The sequence below is a fragment of the Mastacembelus armatus genome, chromosome 21, assembly GCF_900324485.2.
Source record: "Mastacembelus armatus chromosome 21, fMasArm1.2, whole genome shotgun sequence".
Taxonomy (NCBI): Eukaryota; Metazoa; Chordata; class Actinopteri; order Synbranchiformes; family Mastacembelidae; genus Mastacembelus; species Mastacembelus armatus.
Window position 1 is genome coordinate 17,422,142 of NC_046653.1, and position 19,774 is coordinate 17,441,915.

A 19,774-nucleotide genomic window follows, 5' to 3' on the forward strand; every position below is an offset into this window, starting at 1 on the left:
TATCAAACAGGTGGCTCTGAAATAAATGAGTGCAGAGATTAATCATAAAAAAACCTATTTTTTAAAATTTTATTTTTGACTTTTAGCTTGCCTTTATGTCCGTAATCATAAAAAAAAGAATTGATTCGTTTAAAAAAAACTTGATTCATGCAGAATACATAAAAACCTTGAGATAAATCTTAACCCTGAGATAAATGCTCAGGGGCAAATAGAAAATTCAGTCTCTGCTCTGTTTGGAACAGATTAATTAGTAGCAATGCGATTGAAAGGTGAGCTCAAAATATATGAATAAAAAGGAGATAAATCTAAAATACCATGAAAATTTTGAAGTAAATATCTGCATGTGGTCTCCAAAAATGAAAAAATATTTCCCATTTCTTTTTGCCAAACTTAACACTGCATCTGAATTTTAAAGAATGATATATTTGTAGGCATTAAGCATGATCTGCATTTTCCCAGCACTTTACAATAATAACAAAGGGTTTATATCAGCAGACATTTTAACTTGTCATATGAGTAAAAGCACAGGTAATAACATTAACAAATTGTGGCTCTGTATTTTTAATGTTCCCAGTTATACATGACACTGTGACAGTGAGCCAGCATGCACCATGTCAGGAGCCTGCAAACAGAGCAGATGAATAAAATTCATTCCAGTCTTGTCCTGTTGTGGCTCAAGAAGAAAACTGAGGGTATCATAGTTATAGTTCTTCATGGCTGGCTTAGTTTTATATAGCAACCATATATTCTACCTGGATTCACTTTGTCACTGGGTGTGAATCCATTTAATTAAAAACCTTGCTTCATTACGATACATATGAAAATTCAGCTGTTGTAAAGAGGTGGGTGTCCATTTCCCATATTATTATCTTTCTGCACTCCCCTGCAGAGCTGGTATTCAGCTGCTAATGTCAGTGTCCCAGGTTTTTACTTTTGACAATAAGAGCTACAAATTATCAATAACAAGATCTGTGCTGTTTTCATGCCTGTCCCCACAATTAACAGCTCTCAGATCATCCAATATGTCCAGCATCTCCCCTAACAGATGGGCTGTTCTGGAAATGACCTCTGAGGGATTTTATCAGCTGATGATTTAATCACAAAACATGCCAAAAAGAGAATAACATTAAGATAAGATAATGTATTGCTTCCTTGCAAAACTTCTATTGTAGAAACAATCAAATAATCAAATAGGCTCTGATTGTCTAACATCTAATGTTTAAGTATAATTTTATTTGTCTTTGTCTTATGGTAAAGTGCATTTTCTGAGCATGTTTCATGGTCTTGGATTAAAATAATCATCTGGAAAGATGTGTTTCATCACATCATCATTTATTGTTCCTTTTTCCATCTCAGTGATCAATGAGCTGTGCTTTTCAAGACCAGAACAACTGAATTATCCTTAGCTGAGTGCTCATTTAATCATTTCAAAGACAGCAGGAACCCTCCTGAGTTCGTTGCACTGTGGCTGCACTGAGCATCTACAGCTGCCTGCATTATATGGACATGCTTAACTAAGCCATCAGGCAGGCAGGATTATTGTATGAGATTTCAATGCTTGTCTTTCTTCACTCATTGTTGTGAAGATTGAGCAAAAGTAAACAAAACCAAAAACAATGAATTTTGATATCGCTCAGATGATGGTAAAAAAAAAAAAAGATTTTCCCCTGTTCATCAGATGATGAAGTAAGCCAGAAAATATTGACTGAGGCAAACCCACATAATCCTTCTCAGGTTGTCTGAATTTATACCTATACTCAGGCCTAAACAACAGCTTTTCTTCTTCTCTCTATTATTATTTACATATGTTTTCTTTTACATCTGATATATCTGATCTACAGTAACATTAACACTGACTAATAAGATTTGTGATGTGACATTAAATACCAAATTACACCAAGAGCCATTCATTTCTTTCTGTAAAGTGCCAATTAGCCTAATGCTATTTGAATGTCCAACACTCAAACAAGCTGTAGTAGAGAAAACCTGTAGTGTAGTGGTGGATTTAAGAACAAACATGTTTTCTAAAAGGAAGACAGTGTCATTAGTATTTTGTAGCTCCTACTAGCACAGGATCATACGGTACACATTTAGCAAATGCAAATCCATCCTATCATCTTACAGGAAAATAAACAAGGTATGAAACAAGTTAGGTTCACTCCACTGTGGAAAGTTTCGTGTGAAGGAATGAATGAGCCATTGTGTCAGTGTTGAAAATAAATGATTAAATAATGATATAGATCTGATCCTATATTATAGTGTTTTGTTAATCAAAAAAGTGACAACCATCAAAAGCCAAACTAAAAAATAAAATAAGTATTATTATTATTATTGCTGTCATGATTATTATTATTATTAGAGGATCGTCAAGTCAAATGAACGTCGCAGAAGCCAGGCTGCTAAATCGAGCCCGGACTAATCGCTGCTGATACTCCTTGGCCCAAGTGAGCGGAGCTAACTCCGACATGTGTGCATTGGTCCTGCGTTAAAAAATGAAGAGCTGTTTATATTCCCGGTATCTATCTAAATGTGACTGTAGGGTAGGGTTCGTGTATGTAGTCTTTCAGCTGCGGCTAGGAACGCAAGAAAAACACGCCGTTTAGTAGCTAGGTAGCTAGACGTAGCTAACTGCTAATGTATTGCTAACGGCTAACCGTCGGTAACTTGTAATCGAGACGTTACCGCAGCTGCTAAATCATCTCTGACACTCCCGTCCACGGAAGGAGAGGCGGTGTGTCGCGGCTCATATAACTGTGTGTGTACTCGGGGTCTAAATGGCATTGACAAATAAGTTTAGATGTAGCTAGTTGTGAATGTTGACACCCCGGTGTAGTTTGTACCTGATAGTCTTTGCTAACGTTACCTGTACGCTGCTAGCCACGTAAACCGCCTGGTGTTGACGTAGCAGGAGCAGCTACCTTTCCCTGTTCTCTCTAGCTAGTTAGATATTTTATATGAACTGGGGTTACAGGGTCACTGCCAGGCTGCCTAATAAACCAAAAACATTCTCAAGACCCGTCTCCACCGAGGACATGAACAGCTGTGACTCAAAATGCGATAGCTGGACTTGAACCTGTGGCTCCTCGGTTTCCTCTGAACGAATGATGAAGCGGGTCGTCTGGTTGATACCTGGATTAAACAGAAGAATGATGAAACTGCTCCTTGTCCTGGCTTTGGTCGCCTACATTGCTTGTAAGTGCTCTAATCTGTGTATCTGGGTCATCTGTTAATCTGACAGACCCACATTATAACTTTTCAAGTGGGCTCATTAGGTGGAGGCAGACACTGAGATGTGATTTTTTTTTTTTTTTGTGCTGAAGTTGATTAGTTGATCAATAAATATTTGATTATCCACATTTTGTTAAACTAAGCAAATGTTTGGTTTATAACAAGCAAAGGTTCTCAGTTTCTTAGATCTTAAAATTTAAAATTTTGTGTTTTTATGCGTTTCATATAATTGCACTTATACATATTTGGGTTTTGGACTTTTGTTTGAACTGTTGTTTTCAGACCAACTATTTCCAAGAAGCCAAGTTTGGCTCTGGTAAATTCTGACACACATTTTCTTGTTTTCTTGTTCTAAATTATTAGACAATAATCAACGCAGATAATAACTAGCTCAATCAGGAAGTAGTTGTTCATTACTGTTTCATGGTTGTTGCAGACATGAAGTAAATTATTTCTAGTGACATATATCTGAGTTATTCTGCTTTTCATTGGAATTAATTCCCAAACTGAGTTTTTTTTTATACTTCTCAAGTATGGGTGCCAACTTACCAAATGTTCTCATTAAGTTATGACATTTTTGATTGCCTTTACAGAGTTGGTGGTTTTGGGTATTGTGCTGGGAATGTCCAGTGAACATAGTGTCTGTTTTGCTTATTGTGTGATAAGGCAGTGCAGTTTTCACAATTCAGTTTGCCATGTTGGTTTAGATTTATACAATTTTTATCAGACTGAATACAGCATCAGTGACAGATTTTTGAGATTAGTAAAGTTGTTTGGCTCTTGTATTGGGTGGTATTTAATTACTAACACTTTCTGTGATTGAACCAACATTTTAACTAAGTTGTCCAACTTATGAAGTGCTCCAACAGTTCAGTTGTAAAATACAGTTGCTGGAGCCTCTTTTTGTCCCTCAGTTTGTCTTCAGCAGTTTTGATCTTTGGCTTTAGTTTTGTTAGACTGGTATTGCTGAATGTGACATTGCTTTAGTAATTTACTTTGCATGCATGGTGCTGCCGTTTTTGTGACAATCTTTTTCCTTCTTTCTTCCAGCTGTATGGGGGACATATACAAATATGAGGTACAGTTATTAATGTTTGTTACCCAACTGTTACCAGGATATTCTGAAAAAATAAATAACAAAATAATGTCAGTCTTCAGTATAATGTTATACTATTCTGACTCTTAATATCATTGTCAATCATATGTAAATCAATTCAAAGATATTCATGAAACAGCTTTTTCTAAATTCCTTTAGGGTTTGTAAAAATCAATTTTTAAAATCAGATTTTATATTGACCCTCTATTGAATGGTTCAGCATCAATACCCTAAACTCCCTGATTAGTATTCAGAGGAGACCACAAGTGGTGGCACCAGGATTATAATCATTTTGTGGGATGGGTGTATAGTCTAAAGGCATTATTAGTATGATTTTAATGCTGCTCTGATGTGTAGGGTTGTCCGTTTGTATCAAGTGTCAGACTTAATTGTTGAATAACATGTCATTGTGAGTGCTAAAATTCTCACAGAAGACTTGTACATAGTCTCTCTTCTTCTGGCCTGACACTTTAATAAGCAAGCTGTTAGCAGCAGACTGTTAAATATAGGCACACATACAGTGCCTTCATAAAGTATTCAATAAACTTCACTGTTTGCACACTTTATTATTCTAGATTTCATTTCACCCAGATAATACCGTCATTATATAGAAGCATGGTGGTTGTTGCATCATACCAGGGGAGGGGGCTTCTCATGAGCAGAAATTTCTAAAGTAAAAACATTTTGAAAAATGACCGTCAGTTCCAAGCTAACAATGTGCTTGAAGTCCAGACCTTTTTCTCTGGCCTTGTGATTATGACTGCCCTCGTTTCATCCCTCTATTCCTCAACTCTATATTTATCTCTCATCACAGATCAATGCAAGAACATGGAGAAATGAGAATTGAACAGAGAATTGAAGAAGTGAGTTCGCTTTAAAGTTCTTTTTACCTTATTTAGCTGTTGTGTCTTAGGATACCTACTGTATGTTATCAGCTAGTTTCTCATTCTCACTGACATGGATTCTGACATGCTACTCAATGACATTTATGTGGCCATTCTACAGCTTTACATTATTTACACTTTTATGAACCTAAACCTAATCTACATTTTTGCTTTGGCTTAAAGATCTGGTGCAGCCTGGCTTGAATCCCTGTGCTGTCAATTTGAGATTGACTCAAATCAGACCTAGCCCTTAAAAAGATACTGCTCTGTTCTTAAAATACCAAATTGCTATGTTGTCCCACAACTTGAACAATGCCAGGCTTCTTAGCTATAAAAATACATAGTGAATATTTAATTCATTTCTGGAAAACTGCATATGGCACACTTCTTATGCTCATAAAAGTAACAAATGCTTTGTGTTATCAAAGTTTTTGTTATTCCCTTGATCTCACACATAAAGTTTTTAAATGTAATTCTTATTTTTTATGAGGAAAAAAAAGTTTTTTCATGTCGAGTCTTCATAGCTGTATCCAGCAATGTAAAAGAAATCTGATACAAAACAGAATCCATGCATGCATGTATACACAGAACAGCTGAAAAGTCAGTTGCATAATACAAATGATAATTTCCTCAATGTTGAGTCAGAATGTTTGCTTATCTCATGTTGCAGGTGCTCGATTAATTAATTACATCAGGTTGATGTAATTCAGAGTTGTTTAGCCTGTGAAGTCTCTCACATTTTTGATGATATTCTTGCTGCTTTGAAATGATTTTAACCAGCTCTACATCATGATAATGACAAGAGATATAACTTGAAAACATATTTACATATAGAAATAAAGAAATACCTGAGAATGTCAGGTTTTATATCCGTGTTCCTCTACACGGATGTAAAGCAAAAACTCTATAGCATCACTCACTACACTACACAGTATATAGATGCATAATTTTTATTTTGACATAGTCACTTTAAATAATATTTGACTTGAATAATATTGGTAGAAAATCTGAACAGATACAATATGTTTTTATTAATACGTTTTTTTCATCAGGCTTTTTTTTTTTTTTTTTTTTAATTAAAGGGGCTTTTTAAGAGGCTTTATTAGACACTCAATTTGGGTCTGGACTACTGTAGTGTTCCCATATTTATTCTAATGTTTAATGTAGTTATGTAGTTTAATGTAGTCATGGATTCATTCATTCCTGTTTATTTGTTGTTGGTTTTTGCATAAAATACTGTACAAAATGTAACATTCTTAGACACTCATTTTGTGGTTTAGAGATAGATCATTTGGAAAATGAGTCCAAAGCAACCATAAGCTTACATTAGCATGTGGTTGTGGCAATATTGCCTTCAAGATGTTCTGTCAGTTAGTTGTTGACTTGTGCTCTTGATTAATGCATATCTCACTTCTAATGTCACTTTAGGCTATAGCCCCTCTTAGAGAGAAGATTCGTGATCTGGAACAAAGGTGTGTATCTCTGTTTTACACACAAATGTTTATATAGATACATATACACATTCTCAAAATTACTAAGAGGCCTTCTTGTCTTCTCATTCTTAGTATTAACACATTTATGTTACAAAACCAGGTCAGTGCTAAGTGAAAACTTAATGGGTTGTTAATTTGATTGAAGAACTAGGGTGTTTATTTTGTAATTGTTTAAATTGTACACAAATAAAAGCAATTTCATTTTCATTTAAAGCATTTCTATTAAACCTAGAATCCAACTATCTATTTGGTGCTTGTGATCAATAGGCTTCTTCTTTCCAGGGGTGAAGCTAATATTGACTCTTCTCTGGTAGCTTCTGGTTCAGTAGTTTAGCTTGAAGGGTTAACTACTTGAATCGTCTTCATGCTTTCAATGCTATTGAGGGAGCAATACAAAGGCTGTTGTTTAGATATCTGCATTCGTGTGAGTCCCATTCTACTCCTATGTGCGTCTGCCAGTAAATATGTAATATGTCACAAGATTATTAGACCCTTTTAAAGGACCATATTTGAAATAAATGCGACTCTCCTGAAAAGTAGTGTTGCAATTCTATAAGGACAGTCTTGGTAAATGAAACCACTGTTTTTCATTTCTCCTGAAACTGCTGATGATGTGCATTTTGGACTGTTAGAAGTTATTTGAGATATATTGGGTGCCTTAGATGCCAAATAGTGTCTGCGTTTCATTCAGTAAATATGTACATACAGTAAGGCACCATATTGCTTCAGAGCTTGAACGAGACGAGAACTCCTCATTCAAAAGTCTTGTCTTCTCTCTCTCAGCTTTTCTCAGAAATACCCACCTGTGAAATTCCTGTCAGAAAAGGATCGGAAGAGAATTTTGGTATGTGACAAGCATATAATTGCACAATCACATTCAAAGTAACTGTGTGCAAACCTCAGCAAACTGAAACATGAATCACTGTTGTAATTGTGACTAATCTGTAAATTAAATCTAAACATAACAATTGAATTAGTGAAACATATACAAGTGGTATACATAATTTAAGTACCTCCTGACAACATTAACTTGATTGGATTGGGACATTTTTACAGACATTCATTGTTCCCAGATGATGGATTCTACTAATTTTGTTGATCCCAAGACATTTCTTCTGAAACAACCATTAGGATATCATTTGCTGTTTTTAGTGAAAAGTTTCAAACAGTGGATAGGCTCAGCTTTAGAGATATGGTGCAACACTTGAAGTAGGGCCACTGCACCTCTTTGTCAAAAGGATCCAGTTGAGGTGATTTGGGCAACTTACAGCAGTTGTTGCTGAGTGTCCTACTTTTGAGGGTTTTTGTGCATGTTCAATTGGCCACACCTCACGGTTGATCCAGAATACAGTTGAAAGAATGTAAACCTCCTGGAATTACCGGTAACTGGTTTTCTGCATCAGTTTGCTTTATAACATGGGTCATCTTCATCTGAGTCACAACAATAGACAACAAATTGATGACACATAAACGATTCCAGTTCCTCATGTCTTTCTTGAGCACACCCGTTAAACATTCACAGTGCTGAAGAAACAATTAAGTGAACCCTTGGACTAATTATTTCAACTACTTATTACGTCTTTAAAATACAGTAATTAACCTTTCTGAAAATTAGGCAACATACATCAAAAATATCTTTATTGTTGTTATGTCTTCTGCTAGATTACAGGAGGGGCTGGTTTTGTGGGTTCCCACCTGACCGACAAGCTAATGATGGATGGCCATGAGGTGACTGTGGTTGATAACTTCTTCACAGGGAGAAAAAGGAATGTAGAGCACTGGATTGGACATGAAAACTTTGAGCTCATCAATCATGATGTAGTGGAGCCTCTCTACATTGAAGGTGAGCAATAATTTTAGTTATTTATAATATAATGGCAAAATAAACATTATTTATTTGTGTTAAAGGACAGATGTTCATGTTACACCACGCATGACAATAGCAATAAAGACAGGATAACAATAGTGTGAATGCTGAATCAGCATTTATCAAAAAATACCATAGTGTAATGTTTCAGCTTTCAGAAAGAAGATTGTGTTGGAGATGTTGATTTGGGAAATTGAAAGCTACATATTATAGTATCTCCTATATACTACTATAAAAGACATTGTATATTGTTTCTTATAGTGATGGTTTCAGACTTAGGGTAGAGATCACAAACTTACATGAAAAACTGATGAGACATCTAACGACATGTATTTTAAATATGTCCCTTGGAGAAGCTGGTTTGTATTTTTTAAATTCAGTACACTGGAGTTCATAACCATGTTTTTGTATACATGACATATAAGAAACTGTTTCATGAAAATGTTAATTGTGTTATTTTGGAAGACTTTGTTTATTGTGTTGTTGAACTTTACTGTGTTATACAGAGAAATTCTTGTGTTTTTTAGCTTAGCATTATTAATACACATGAATGAGATCATTTTAAATAAGTGAATGTTGCAGATGACAAGAACCTCCAATGTGACAATAAATAAATCTTGTAGCCATGCAAAGGCAGCCTCTCTCAGCTACCTACAGAGATCAGAAGCAGCCTGGATGTTTATGTGCTCCAGGCAAATTTTACTTAGCATCAGAGCAATATCTGTTTTTAAAAGGTTAGTTTAGATATTTTGTGTTGTTTTTTTTTTTTTTTTTTTTTTTTTACACCTTTGATGTCAAATGATTAAGGCTTGATAAATGTATCTGTCACAAAACTGGTCTATAGTTAGGGATGCTTTCACAGCCAAACCTTGAGTGGAGATTAAAAACATCTGCATAACATAAAAGCTTGATCAACAGCAGCTCACAAAGTGATGTAAACTGATGCACTGTATGAAGTCCATGAATACGAGTGTGTCATTTGCCTGTCAGGACACCAATTTTACTACAGACTGATATAGAAATGTACATTGGTTTATCTCAGTAAAGTCAGGAATCTGTGCTCGGCATAATCTGGGCACCCAGTGTGTTATTTGACAAGTGTATAGTGGATATACAAAGCCAAACGCATTTCAGATCTTTTATTTGCCTGCTTTGGTATAAAAGCTGTCAAAAATACCCTGTTGAGCTCTGTTAGATTCAGAGATTGCAGGTGGATGCATGGCTGGAGATGGTGTTTATAAAATGCTGTATGAACAACAGCAGCAGCATGTGACGAGATCAGAAGTGCAGAAACAGGTATAAAGGAGCAAAAGAACAAGCTCAGAAAGGATGGCCCACATAACACTTTAAAGAGTACATGAAATTTTTGTAGCAATAACATTACTTCTCTGTGCAGTTGTATTTTCAGCCTTGAACTTTCGCACCGGCCTTAGTTTAGTTTATGCTAGGATGATACTGGATTGCTCTATTAGAATAATGCAATACATGGGCAGTTATACTGATGAAGTGATTTTATACAATAGATTCATATCATGCTCTTCAAATGTACCATCAAATACCTGGATATTTTCTGCTGCTTGCCACTGCATGAAAAATTGACATCATTGTCTAGATTCTGGAGAGGAGGGCTGTGTTCCGGTGCTTAGAGACATATTGAAGAAGATGGAACAAGCTATGAAATTGAAAATGTTTTAGATCAGAAGGTCAAGTCTATGACGATAGTGTAAGAAGAAAGTGGTTTAGAAAATGGAAAGATGATGACTGTCACATATGGTTGAAAGAGGAAAAAAAAAGTTTTAATGGCACACAGGACTATTACTCATGGGAAGGAGAAGCATACACTATAGTCCATTTGACCCCCATTTAAAAGCCTAAGCAGAAGGAACATAAGGTTCTTTGAAATTATAATCAATTTTATGTGAGCTTATGTTGTCAGAAATTAAAATTTATTCAGAAGCTATCAAGTAGCAAGCAGGGCACATTGTACACAGTATTTATTGTATATGGCATGTGCCAGGAAAAAAAAAAGCCAAATGTTCATCAAAGTTATATATTATTGTTTTTTTTCTCAGTAAAAGACATTGGATGTAACAGACAACCACATTTTTGTCTAACTCATACTCTCATCCATCTTGAATTTACTGTTTTAATTTGCTGTGCTGTAATGCAGCACATTTCTCCAAGAATGTCGTGCAGTAAATACATTAAAAAGCTTTAACGTTTAGGAAATTAAGACACTTTCATTACGTTTTGCTGAAACAGTGCACTTCAAGGTGAGATGATTTATGTTTCTTCTGCTTTTCTTAGTGGACCAGATCTATCACCTGGCGTCTCCAGCCTCTCCTCCGAACTACATGTATAACCCCATCAAAACCCTCAAGACCAACACCATTGGCACTCTTAACATGCTTGGTGGGTTTGTGCATTTTTTTCAACCTAGTTCATATAATAGGTTTCAAAAACACAGGTTTTACATGAAAATGTCCCCCCTTTTTAAAGTAACACTTTACTAATTCAGTGAGTTAAAACCTGATGTGCTGTCAGACTATTCAAAATCTAACAACAAAATTTATTTCATAAGTAATGATTTTAATGAGGTTTGCTTCACACTCTAATAATACTCATTAAACTTTGAACTGCTAAATTAGTTTTAAAATCCATCATTAATATAGTTCAAGAGCAGTTGTCTTCCTTCATTTTTAGTAATTTCTTTTACTTCAGTAAGTAGTTGAAGCCATGGTTACAGATTCCATTAATGAAAAGTTTAAGTAAGGGGCACCTAATATTTTAGCAGTTGAGAAACCATAAACTGTAATGTTCCCTTCACAAAGCACAAAGGATTTTTTTTACTTAACTCCTACTCATTTTTTGTCATCCCTGGCTCTTTCTATCCCGTGAACCAAATGTCTTTATATTATGAGTCTATTCAGATAAAGTACTGTCAGAACTCTATGAATACTAACATTGCACTGGAAGAGAACAGATCATTGTATGTTTTTAAGAAGAGGCATTTTCTAGATTGGGCAGCCTTGCAGTAGTACTGCATATACTGTGTCACTTCTTATGAATGAGTGTATTTATTTAGGTTCAAGGCCAGGGTGTGATCTCCTTTGCTTCTTGCAAAGATGTTTTTTTCTGTGTTGGTTCTGTCCTAGGCCTGGCCAAACGTGTGGGTGCCAGACTTCTCCTGGCTTCTACTTCTGAGGTTTATGGCGGTAGGAAAGATGCTTCACACTCATTTAAATGTTTATTAAATAACTGTTGTGCTTTCCAGTGACTTTATTTGCAAATGGTTATAGGTGGCTATTTTATAGATGTTTTTGATGGGATCCTCAATGGATGTGTACCTCCATTATGTGGTCCAGTTGGCAGCCCTCAGTAAAGTCTGCCTACTTCTTAATGCATAGCCCAGTATGACAACACAAACTGAAATACTCAAGCCAAGCAATCACAGAGAATTAGAAATGTCAGAACAAAGCTTTGCTCTGAAAAATAGTCAGTCTATCACTGAACCTAGTGTGGCAGGTTAGTGACCAGCTGGTGAATTGCACCAGCTAAGTTGTTTTCTGGTATTTGTAAAATGGTAGAACACAGCAGAAATTTTTGGGCAAACATGCAGGGATGCTTTCATGTTTTTCTCAGTGAGCAAGAGAGGAAACATATATTTACAAATGAACCTTGATTGCTTCTTTTTTGTGCTGAAAACTAATGTCTTTAGATCTAAAAACATGTCTGAGATGTTCTCAAACGTTTTTTCAGATCCAGAGGTGCACCCCCAAAATGAGGACTACTGGGGCCATGTGAACCCAATTGGTCCTCGAGCATGCTATGATGAGGGGAAGCGTGTAGCAGAGACTATGTGTTATGCCTACATGAAACAGGTATCATCACTGTAACTCTGCAGGAGTCATTTGAAAGAATTTGGCAATTTGTTGCGTTTTGCTGAAGACTTAGTTAATTTTGAAAAGTCATTGATTATAATGAAATTTTTTTGATGACTTGCTGTGCACATTTATGTCCAAACATTTCTGCTGTTGAAAAAAAGCATAAATGCTAAGAGTATATGTAATGTGGAGTCCACCCCTAAGTATTTGTTAATTTGGCACAAAATTAAGAAATATTATAATCCTATATTTTATGAGAGTATTTAAGAGTATTTTGTGAGTATTTAAAAAATGTTCATATGCTGCTAAGAGAATAGTTTGGTATCGAGTTTGTCGGTAAATGTTTATTGAGCCTACATGGAGTTCTATGATGAAAAATTCAGTGAAACTCTTAAACATTTCAGATGTTCCCTTAGACATCCAAATGATGACTTTTTGATAATTTTTCCTGTTTTGATTTGATTGACGGCACAATGTGATGATCAGCTATGATTAACTTGTCTTGCCTTTCCTGCAGGCAGGTGGCATTTATTTATCAGCCTTGTCTCCTGCTCCTTCTCAGCTGCTCATTATTTTTTTCACACTTACGGGGACATTTCCTGGAAATAGCCTCCTTTCAACTGTCAGTTGTTTCTGCAGAGACACAAGAAAATCACACGTTACATCTGTTGCCCAGTCATGTAATTGAAGTTCATTAACATTTAAAAGGTGGTGGTCTAGGTTATGCAGTGGATGAAAAATCATGTCTTACCTGTTTCTGTGACAGAAGGCAAACATTATAGAGATGAGAAATTATATGCACTAGTTAGCTATAACATAAAAACCACTGGCGGGTGAAGTGAATAATGTTGATTATCTCATTGCAGTGGAACCTGTGAGGTGGTGTGATATATTAGGCAGAAAATGAACAGTCGTTTCTTGTAATTGATATGTTGGAAGCAGGAAAAGTGGGCAAAATATGGGTCAGAGTGATGACTAGACCACTGGGCCAGAGGATCTCCAGGTCTTGTGGGCCAATGGATGTGGCTTTCAGGCTGCACATATTTTGTTTGCTATTGTTTCTCCTGTTACATGTACCAGCTGCTACAATGGATACATTTACATTCACTGTAACAGACCAATCGGGTCACTCCCCTGAGCACTTAACTGGTTCCTCTGCACCATGATTATAGTGTCTTGCAATATTTCTTTACTCACATACCCAAACATGCATATACACTAGGGATAGCAAGATGGACATCACATAATCAGTAAATCAACTGTAAATGGAAGTAATTTTGGAAAGAATCATTTATTACGTTTGCATTGATAAAATCTGATCTGTTTGATTATTAGATGTTCTATGCACTAATTAGAAACGTAGCCAACCGAAAAATCTGATGTTTTCATATTTTTACTCCTTCTAATATGTATCAAGATACATATCTGCCTCACACGAAACATGCCAAATATACACAGGGGCTTGTCATCCAGGGCCCTTATAGCCACAAGGTAGAAGGTGTCACCTGCAGAACTCTACACTTACTCGCTTAAAGAGCACTAGAAAACTTCACAACATAAATGAATTTTAAAATATACAGTGTTCACATGACACAGAAGCAGACTGACTCAACTGTTTCTGTACCCATTCAGTTGCTCTTCCCTAATGCATCTGTTTTCTAAGAGCATGGGTTGTTTTTTACAAGCTTCATGCTTCTCATACATGAGGATATGATTAAATTGATGTTATTGTAATGAAATGTTCACAGATGGATTTACATGATAAATAACAGCCTATTTCTGTGTAATAACAAGTAATAAAATTAGTGACAACCAAAATAAGATTTTTCTTATTGGCCAACTATTTAAACTGATTCCATTCAGTAGTCAGAGTATTAAATGTGACATGTCTAAGTGTCTCAGGAAAAGAAATACATACCTGTGTCTATGTGTTCACCAACTTTCACGTACAACGGTGGGGGTTGTCCTCATTGTGTCCTTTTCGTTGCTAAATATCTCTGTGGCTTTGTCTACTGAATTTAATGTTTTGCATTTTCCACAGCTAAATCTACATAATTTTCATGTTTTTATTCATTTTCAAATGACCTAAAATGGCTCAATGTCTCATCTGAAGTCGTGTGAATTGATGCATGAGCCTGACTTAAGAAGGCCATGGATTTTTAAAAAGACAGTTTTCTGCATCTTTTGATCAGTGAGAGTAACAACAGTGCAGTTGGCCTCATTACTCATTCTTTGTTGACGATTGTCTAGGGAGTGCTTAGTGTCATCTGTCAACGGAGGTCAGTTTATTTTCCTCCAATACATTATCACATAAGGGTGCGACCCTGGTGCAGTGGTTAGGACTCTTGCCTCACAGCACGAAGGTTCTGGGTTCAGACCTTATAGGGAGATTAACATTACGAGCAACTATTGGGTAATAAACTGCATACGTTATAAAAGTGATGTGTTAGTAGTAATAGTATTCCAAGAGGTTGTTTTTTTTATATATTGTGCATTCCTGCCTGCACACCAAGTTTCCTAATGGGAATAATAAATAAAATGATAATGATAGTGATGATGGGCGGCACCGTTGTTCTGTGGTTAGAACTGTCACCAGTAAGAAGGTTCTGGTTCTCCGCCTCTCAGTCAATGTCAGCTGGGACTGGTTCCAGCCTCCTGCGACCCTGGTGTGCAGGAATAAGGAGTAGATATCGGATGTATAGATGGATGATGATGGTGATACATGACATATACCCTTGAAGTTTAGCGTATGTTATTAGCAATTTGAATCTATCAGGATAAGGGAGTGGATTTTAATAAGGCAGTAAATGGCGTTGTCCAAAAACTAATAGAAAGCACCTGCCTAAGTAAAATGCACACAAATTGTTGACTGTTGTAAAAATGCATAATAAAGATAAAATGCCAACTTAAATGAACCAGGAACAAGTGTGGGACTGTCAGGTGTTAACTGCTTTGTTCTTAATCTCCCAGCTGCTAAATAAATCCTTTATTGACACATTTCTTCATTAATTGCAGGAAGGTGCAGGTGTAATTTCTGATTTATTTTGCTGGCACAGAACATGAATTTCATACATGATGCTAATATTTGACTGAGGGGTTTCAGTGCTACACAGTTAAAGTTTAGGATACTATAGCAACCATCTCATTTTAAACCAGTGGCAGAAGGTTGATGTATAAATAACAGGACTGATAAATTTTCTTTTCTTTTCTTTTTTTTTTTTTTTTTTTTTTTTACAGGAAGGGGTAGAAGTGAGAGTGGCAAGAATCTTCAACACATTTGGTTCTCGAATGCACATGAACGATGGGCGTGTTGTCAGCAACTTCATCCTGCAGGCTCTACAGGGAGAACCTCTCACTGTATGCAACTTCTTTCTTACAGTGTTCTCTCTCTTACAGTGTTTATTAGTGCTTCAGACAAAGCTCCGTACTCTACAGCCTGTTTGTTCTCAGCTTTATGAGGATTTTGTCTACATTCTGTCTTAGCATCAGTGAGATGATTGATTACTGTTGTAAGCAGCTTGAATCATAAGAAAACATAGACATACTAACTTAAACATTACTTGCCCTGAAAAGTCAGACATCTGTCTGCAGGTCTCTTTAATTATAATTTCAGTCATATTTTAAATATAGTTTCATGTCAATTTATACAGATAAAGTTAAAAAAGTGACTTTTGGCTTGGATTAATTTTCCTCTTCATCTAGGTTTATGGTACTGGTTCCCAAACAAGAGCGTTTCAGTATGTAAGGTAAGATTGCTAAATGACATTTCAGAAATGCAACATTCTTCTTTTTTTAATTGAATTTGAAAAATATTTGCTATATTATTTAATACTAACATGTTTTCCTGTCTGGAAGAGCAGAGCATGTGACAGGTTTATCGGTTTCAGGTTGCAGGTGATAATGAAATGATTTTGAACATTTTGAGAAATAAGGATCAGACACACAGAGCATTGACGCTCACCTATCTCTATCAGTAATTACCTGCTGACCTGTATGACTTTAGTGTAAACAGCAGTCTTTGAACAGACTGTGCTTTACATAAGACTGAACTTCAAACATGAACTTCAAATAATCTAGTTAAACTCAAATGATTTCCTGGATTAATAAATCTATTAAAACTATCTATCGCTCCCTCTCTGATCAAAGTATCTCCTCCTCACAGTCAAATCTGCTTTTTCTCTGTAGATTTTAATAAGTTCAGAAACACACAGTTAAAAGGTTTTAATAACTTTAATGTAATCTGACCACATACATGCACATAAACAGTATTCACTCACATAAGTTCTTGTCATTTTTTGAAGTAATTAAGATATTTTTCTGAAATACTTGAATATCAGTGTGAAAGCAAATCTCAGCAGATTCATATAGAAATTTTGATTTCATGTTCACCAGTTATAGCAATAAACAAAGTAATATGTTAATGATAAATGGAAAGAGCATGGGCTTTGATTCTTTTAACTCAAAGGCTAAAATAAAAAAATATATATAACAAAATAATTTGCATAGTTAACTATACATGATAAATTGAATTACAAATGAGAAATAGCAGCAGCAGACAAATGAATATGAAGAAAATTGCTCATGGCAGTGAAAGTGAAATATTTTTAACTGAGACAAAGCTTCCTCTGAGAACAAATAAAATCAATTTTTACAGTTATAAATCATATGCAGATTTAAATGTGTTGTAGCTACAGAATAGGAAACATCTGTTTTGTGTTTGTGTGGGTGTGTACACACAGCCTCAACATTTTCTGTCAGACCTTTCAATTTTTTCTTTTATGAACTAAGTCGCTTATTATCAGCACAGGTATGTCGATCACACTGTTACACCCCCTCATTTTAACTTTATCCAGCTCAGGGGTAGAGGTTGTAAAAGCACAACAACCCATATAAACCTAATTGTACTGTTGCTCTTTGCCGAGCACAGTCAAAGATGCTCTATTAAAAAAATTTATGGTGTTTGTGAATAGGTCCCCAGTCCCTTTTTTCAGTGTTCTTTAACTACCAATGTTTTTCCAGTGATCTGGTGAATGGCCTGGTGTTGCTGATGAACAGTAACATTAGCAGTCCAGTTAATCTGGTGAGTTCATCATCCTTGGCTGTATCTCAGAAACCGAGTGAATGAATTTAAACGAAAAATGAATTCTGTAGAAGTAAACGATTTACCAGTGAATCAGTTTGTGTGTGTGTTTGTCTCTTGTTGACCCTGGTGTGACGGAAGATTATGAAATCTGTTTGCAGGGGAACCCAGAGGAACACACCATATTGGAGTTTGCTCGTCTCATCAAAAGTCTTGTCGGTAAGCTGATAGTCTTATCTTTTAGTATGGTATGCTTCTGTGTTGTGGTGCTTAGAAACGCATGGCTTAGAAATTCATCTATTTCTCAGGAGTGATTGAATGTGTTAGATTTATGTAGCTGGTTGGAGATTTCCAGGTTGAAAATTCCGAAACATTGAGAAATCTAAATGTAAACAAGCAGCATCGCTGACCACAAAACGTGTCTTATATTAACGATGTTGGACACTGCTGTGTTGAGTGATGTCAGAGCATCTGTTTCTTGGTGAAGTCGGGGTGCATGAAATTGACTCAGGTTTGTAAGGCGAAGCTCTGACTATAGGAGCTGCTCAATTAGCATTTTTCAAGTAGGAGGTTGGAAATGTTTCAGTTCCATGTTGCCTGGAATGCAGCAAAACACCTTAATTGTTGTAGCATATATATGTGAAACATCATTGCAATATATACACAAAATTATCATATTTACATACCTTTAGACCCACAGTTCTTCCTGATTTTGATTGTCTCACCTGCCCACACACACAGTGAGCCGGAGTCAGATCCAGTTCCTTCCAGAGGCCCAAGATGACCCACAGAGGAGAAGACCTGACATCCGAAAAGCCAAGATGATGCTCGGCTGGGAGCCAGTGGTATGTTTGTCAGCTAGATCATTCTGAAAGTTCACATGCACATACCGAAGATATACAAACATACTATATGCTCAGTTTGTTTACATTGTTAAACTCATTCTTTTGACTCCAATGATTTTCACTGTTTTACTTTTATAAATTCTCATTGAAAAATATAAAAACTAAAGCCTGTAAATGGCTTTTTGAAACTGACAACTAATGTTGATAAAAATTAAAATGGGTTATGAAGGGAGATAGTACGTGGTGGTGAGTGGGACATTTTAACTTCAGTCCTCTTTGCTATAATTATAATATAATAATTACACTGTTTTTTAAAGTTCAGCAAACATGCCATTGGCATTTCACTACTGGAGCTTCAGTGTCAGTGTAATATTTTTAATATCTGGAGAAGCTTTGGGATCCATTAATAATAAACGTAACTTATGGAATATTTTACAGAAACGCTGCATATTGCACATTGTTCAGCTGTGTTTGGAGAGCAGTTTCCATCATATTAACAGTGGACTTAATATATATATGACTTGCATATCATATCAGAACAACCACTGAATATATACTGAATACTATTTCTTAAATGTATTTGTCAGAGATGTAGTTTCTTATTGCTGGATGTGTTGTGTCAGGTGCCGCTGGAAGAAGGCTTGAACAAAACTATACAGTACTTCAGCAGAGAACTGGAGCACCAGGCCAACAACCAGTACATCCCTAAACCTAAAGCTGCCCGCATGAAGAAAGGAAGACCCAGACACAACTGAGATTAGGTTTCCCTCCACAGACTCTCCCACAGCACAGAGGGATGTTAAAACTCCTCAGAGGATCCTTTAAGCAACTCTCTCAAATACACTGTAGAGCATTGCACTCTGGGAAGTCGTGTCTTTTGCTCTAAAGCGGAGATAACTTTCTTGTATAAGTCTCTTTTAAAAGATCATGTTGCCTTGCATTCGAGCTGCAGTAGCATTGTGGGTAAGGGCTTACTTACCAGAGCATTTGTGACTAATGGATAAACCTGAATCGACGAGGCAAAATATGTGGAACCTAGCCTACATTTTCTTTTTTTGTGCTTTTGCTATTTAAATCACTGATAAGAGAATCTTGCACACACTGCCTACTCTCCATCAGTGCTTTGTGTTTTATCTCCTAACTTTATTTTTCCATTGGATATTTTGTCCTGTTATCAGCAGTGTGCAAGCACCCCGTTGGCTACTCATGCAGCGCACTGCAGGACTAGGCAAATCTTCTAGAAAGACTGTTAAAGCATCCATACATGTTTATCAGGACATTATTGCATTCTGTGTGAATTTTATTTTAGGATGTGAATTATCAGTTTCAGGTGAAGATGCTATTTTAATAAAATATTTTCAATGTTTTGTGAATGATATAATTAGGGAAACATTTTT

General features: G+C 36.0%; 1 protein-coding gene across 2 annotated transcripts; it reads left to right on the forward strand.

The window, feature by feature from the left end:
* Positions 1-2,417: 2,417 nt before the first annotated feature.
* uxs1 (UDP-glucuronate decarboxylase 1) lies at positions 2,418-19,748 on the forward strand. 2 transcript variants are annotated; one of them, XM_026294805.1, is made up of 15 exons: positions 2,418-3,192; positions 4,279-4,306; positions 5,139-5,187; positions 6,637-6,680; positions 7,485-7,545; positions 8,364-8,544; positions 10,876-10,980; positions 11,724-11,783; positions 12,328-12,449; positions 15,690-15,809; positions 16,155-16,198; positions 17,472-17,532; positions 17,694-17,751; positions 18,274-18,377; positions 19,001-19,748. In XM_026294805.1, the coding sequence occupies exons 1-15, from the start codon at positions 3,102-3,104 to the stop codon at positions 19,130-19,132; spliced, it is 1,260 nt and encodes a 419-aa protein (XP_026150590.1). In that variant the 5' UTR covers positions 2,418-3,101; the 3' UTR covers positions 19,133-19,748. The 2 variants fall into 2 exon arrangements, with proteins under 2 accessions (XP_026150590.1, XP_026150591.1); XM_026294806.1 differs by lacking the exons at positions 2,418-3,192; positions 4,279-4,306; positions 5,139-5,187 and having other exon boundaries at positions 8,458-8,544.
* The last annotated feature ends 26 nt before the right edge of the window (positions 19,749-19,774 follow it).

What these genes read in the sequence shown, in the direction of transcription:
- uxs1 (XM_026294805.1), top strand. Translation starts at nt 3,102, where the DNA reads ATGATGAAGCGGGTCGTCTGGTTGATACCTGGATTAAACAGAAGAATG. An exon ending in TTTGGTCGCCTACATTGCTT is followed by an intron (nt 3,193 to 4,278) that starts GTAAGTGCTCTA and finishes TCTTTCTTCCAG; the next exon opens with CTGTATGGGGGACATATACA. An exon ending in GGAGCCTCTCTACATTGAAG is followed by an intron (nt 8,545 to 10,875) that starts GTGAGCAATAAT and finishes TGCTTTTCTTAG; the next exon opens with TGGACCAGATCTATCACCTG.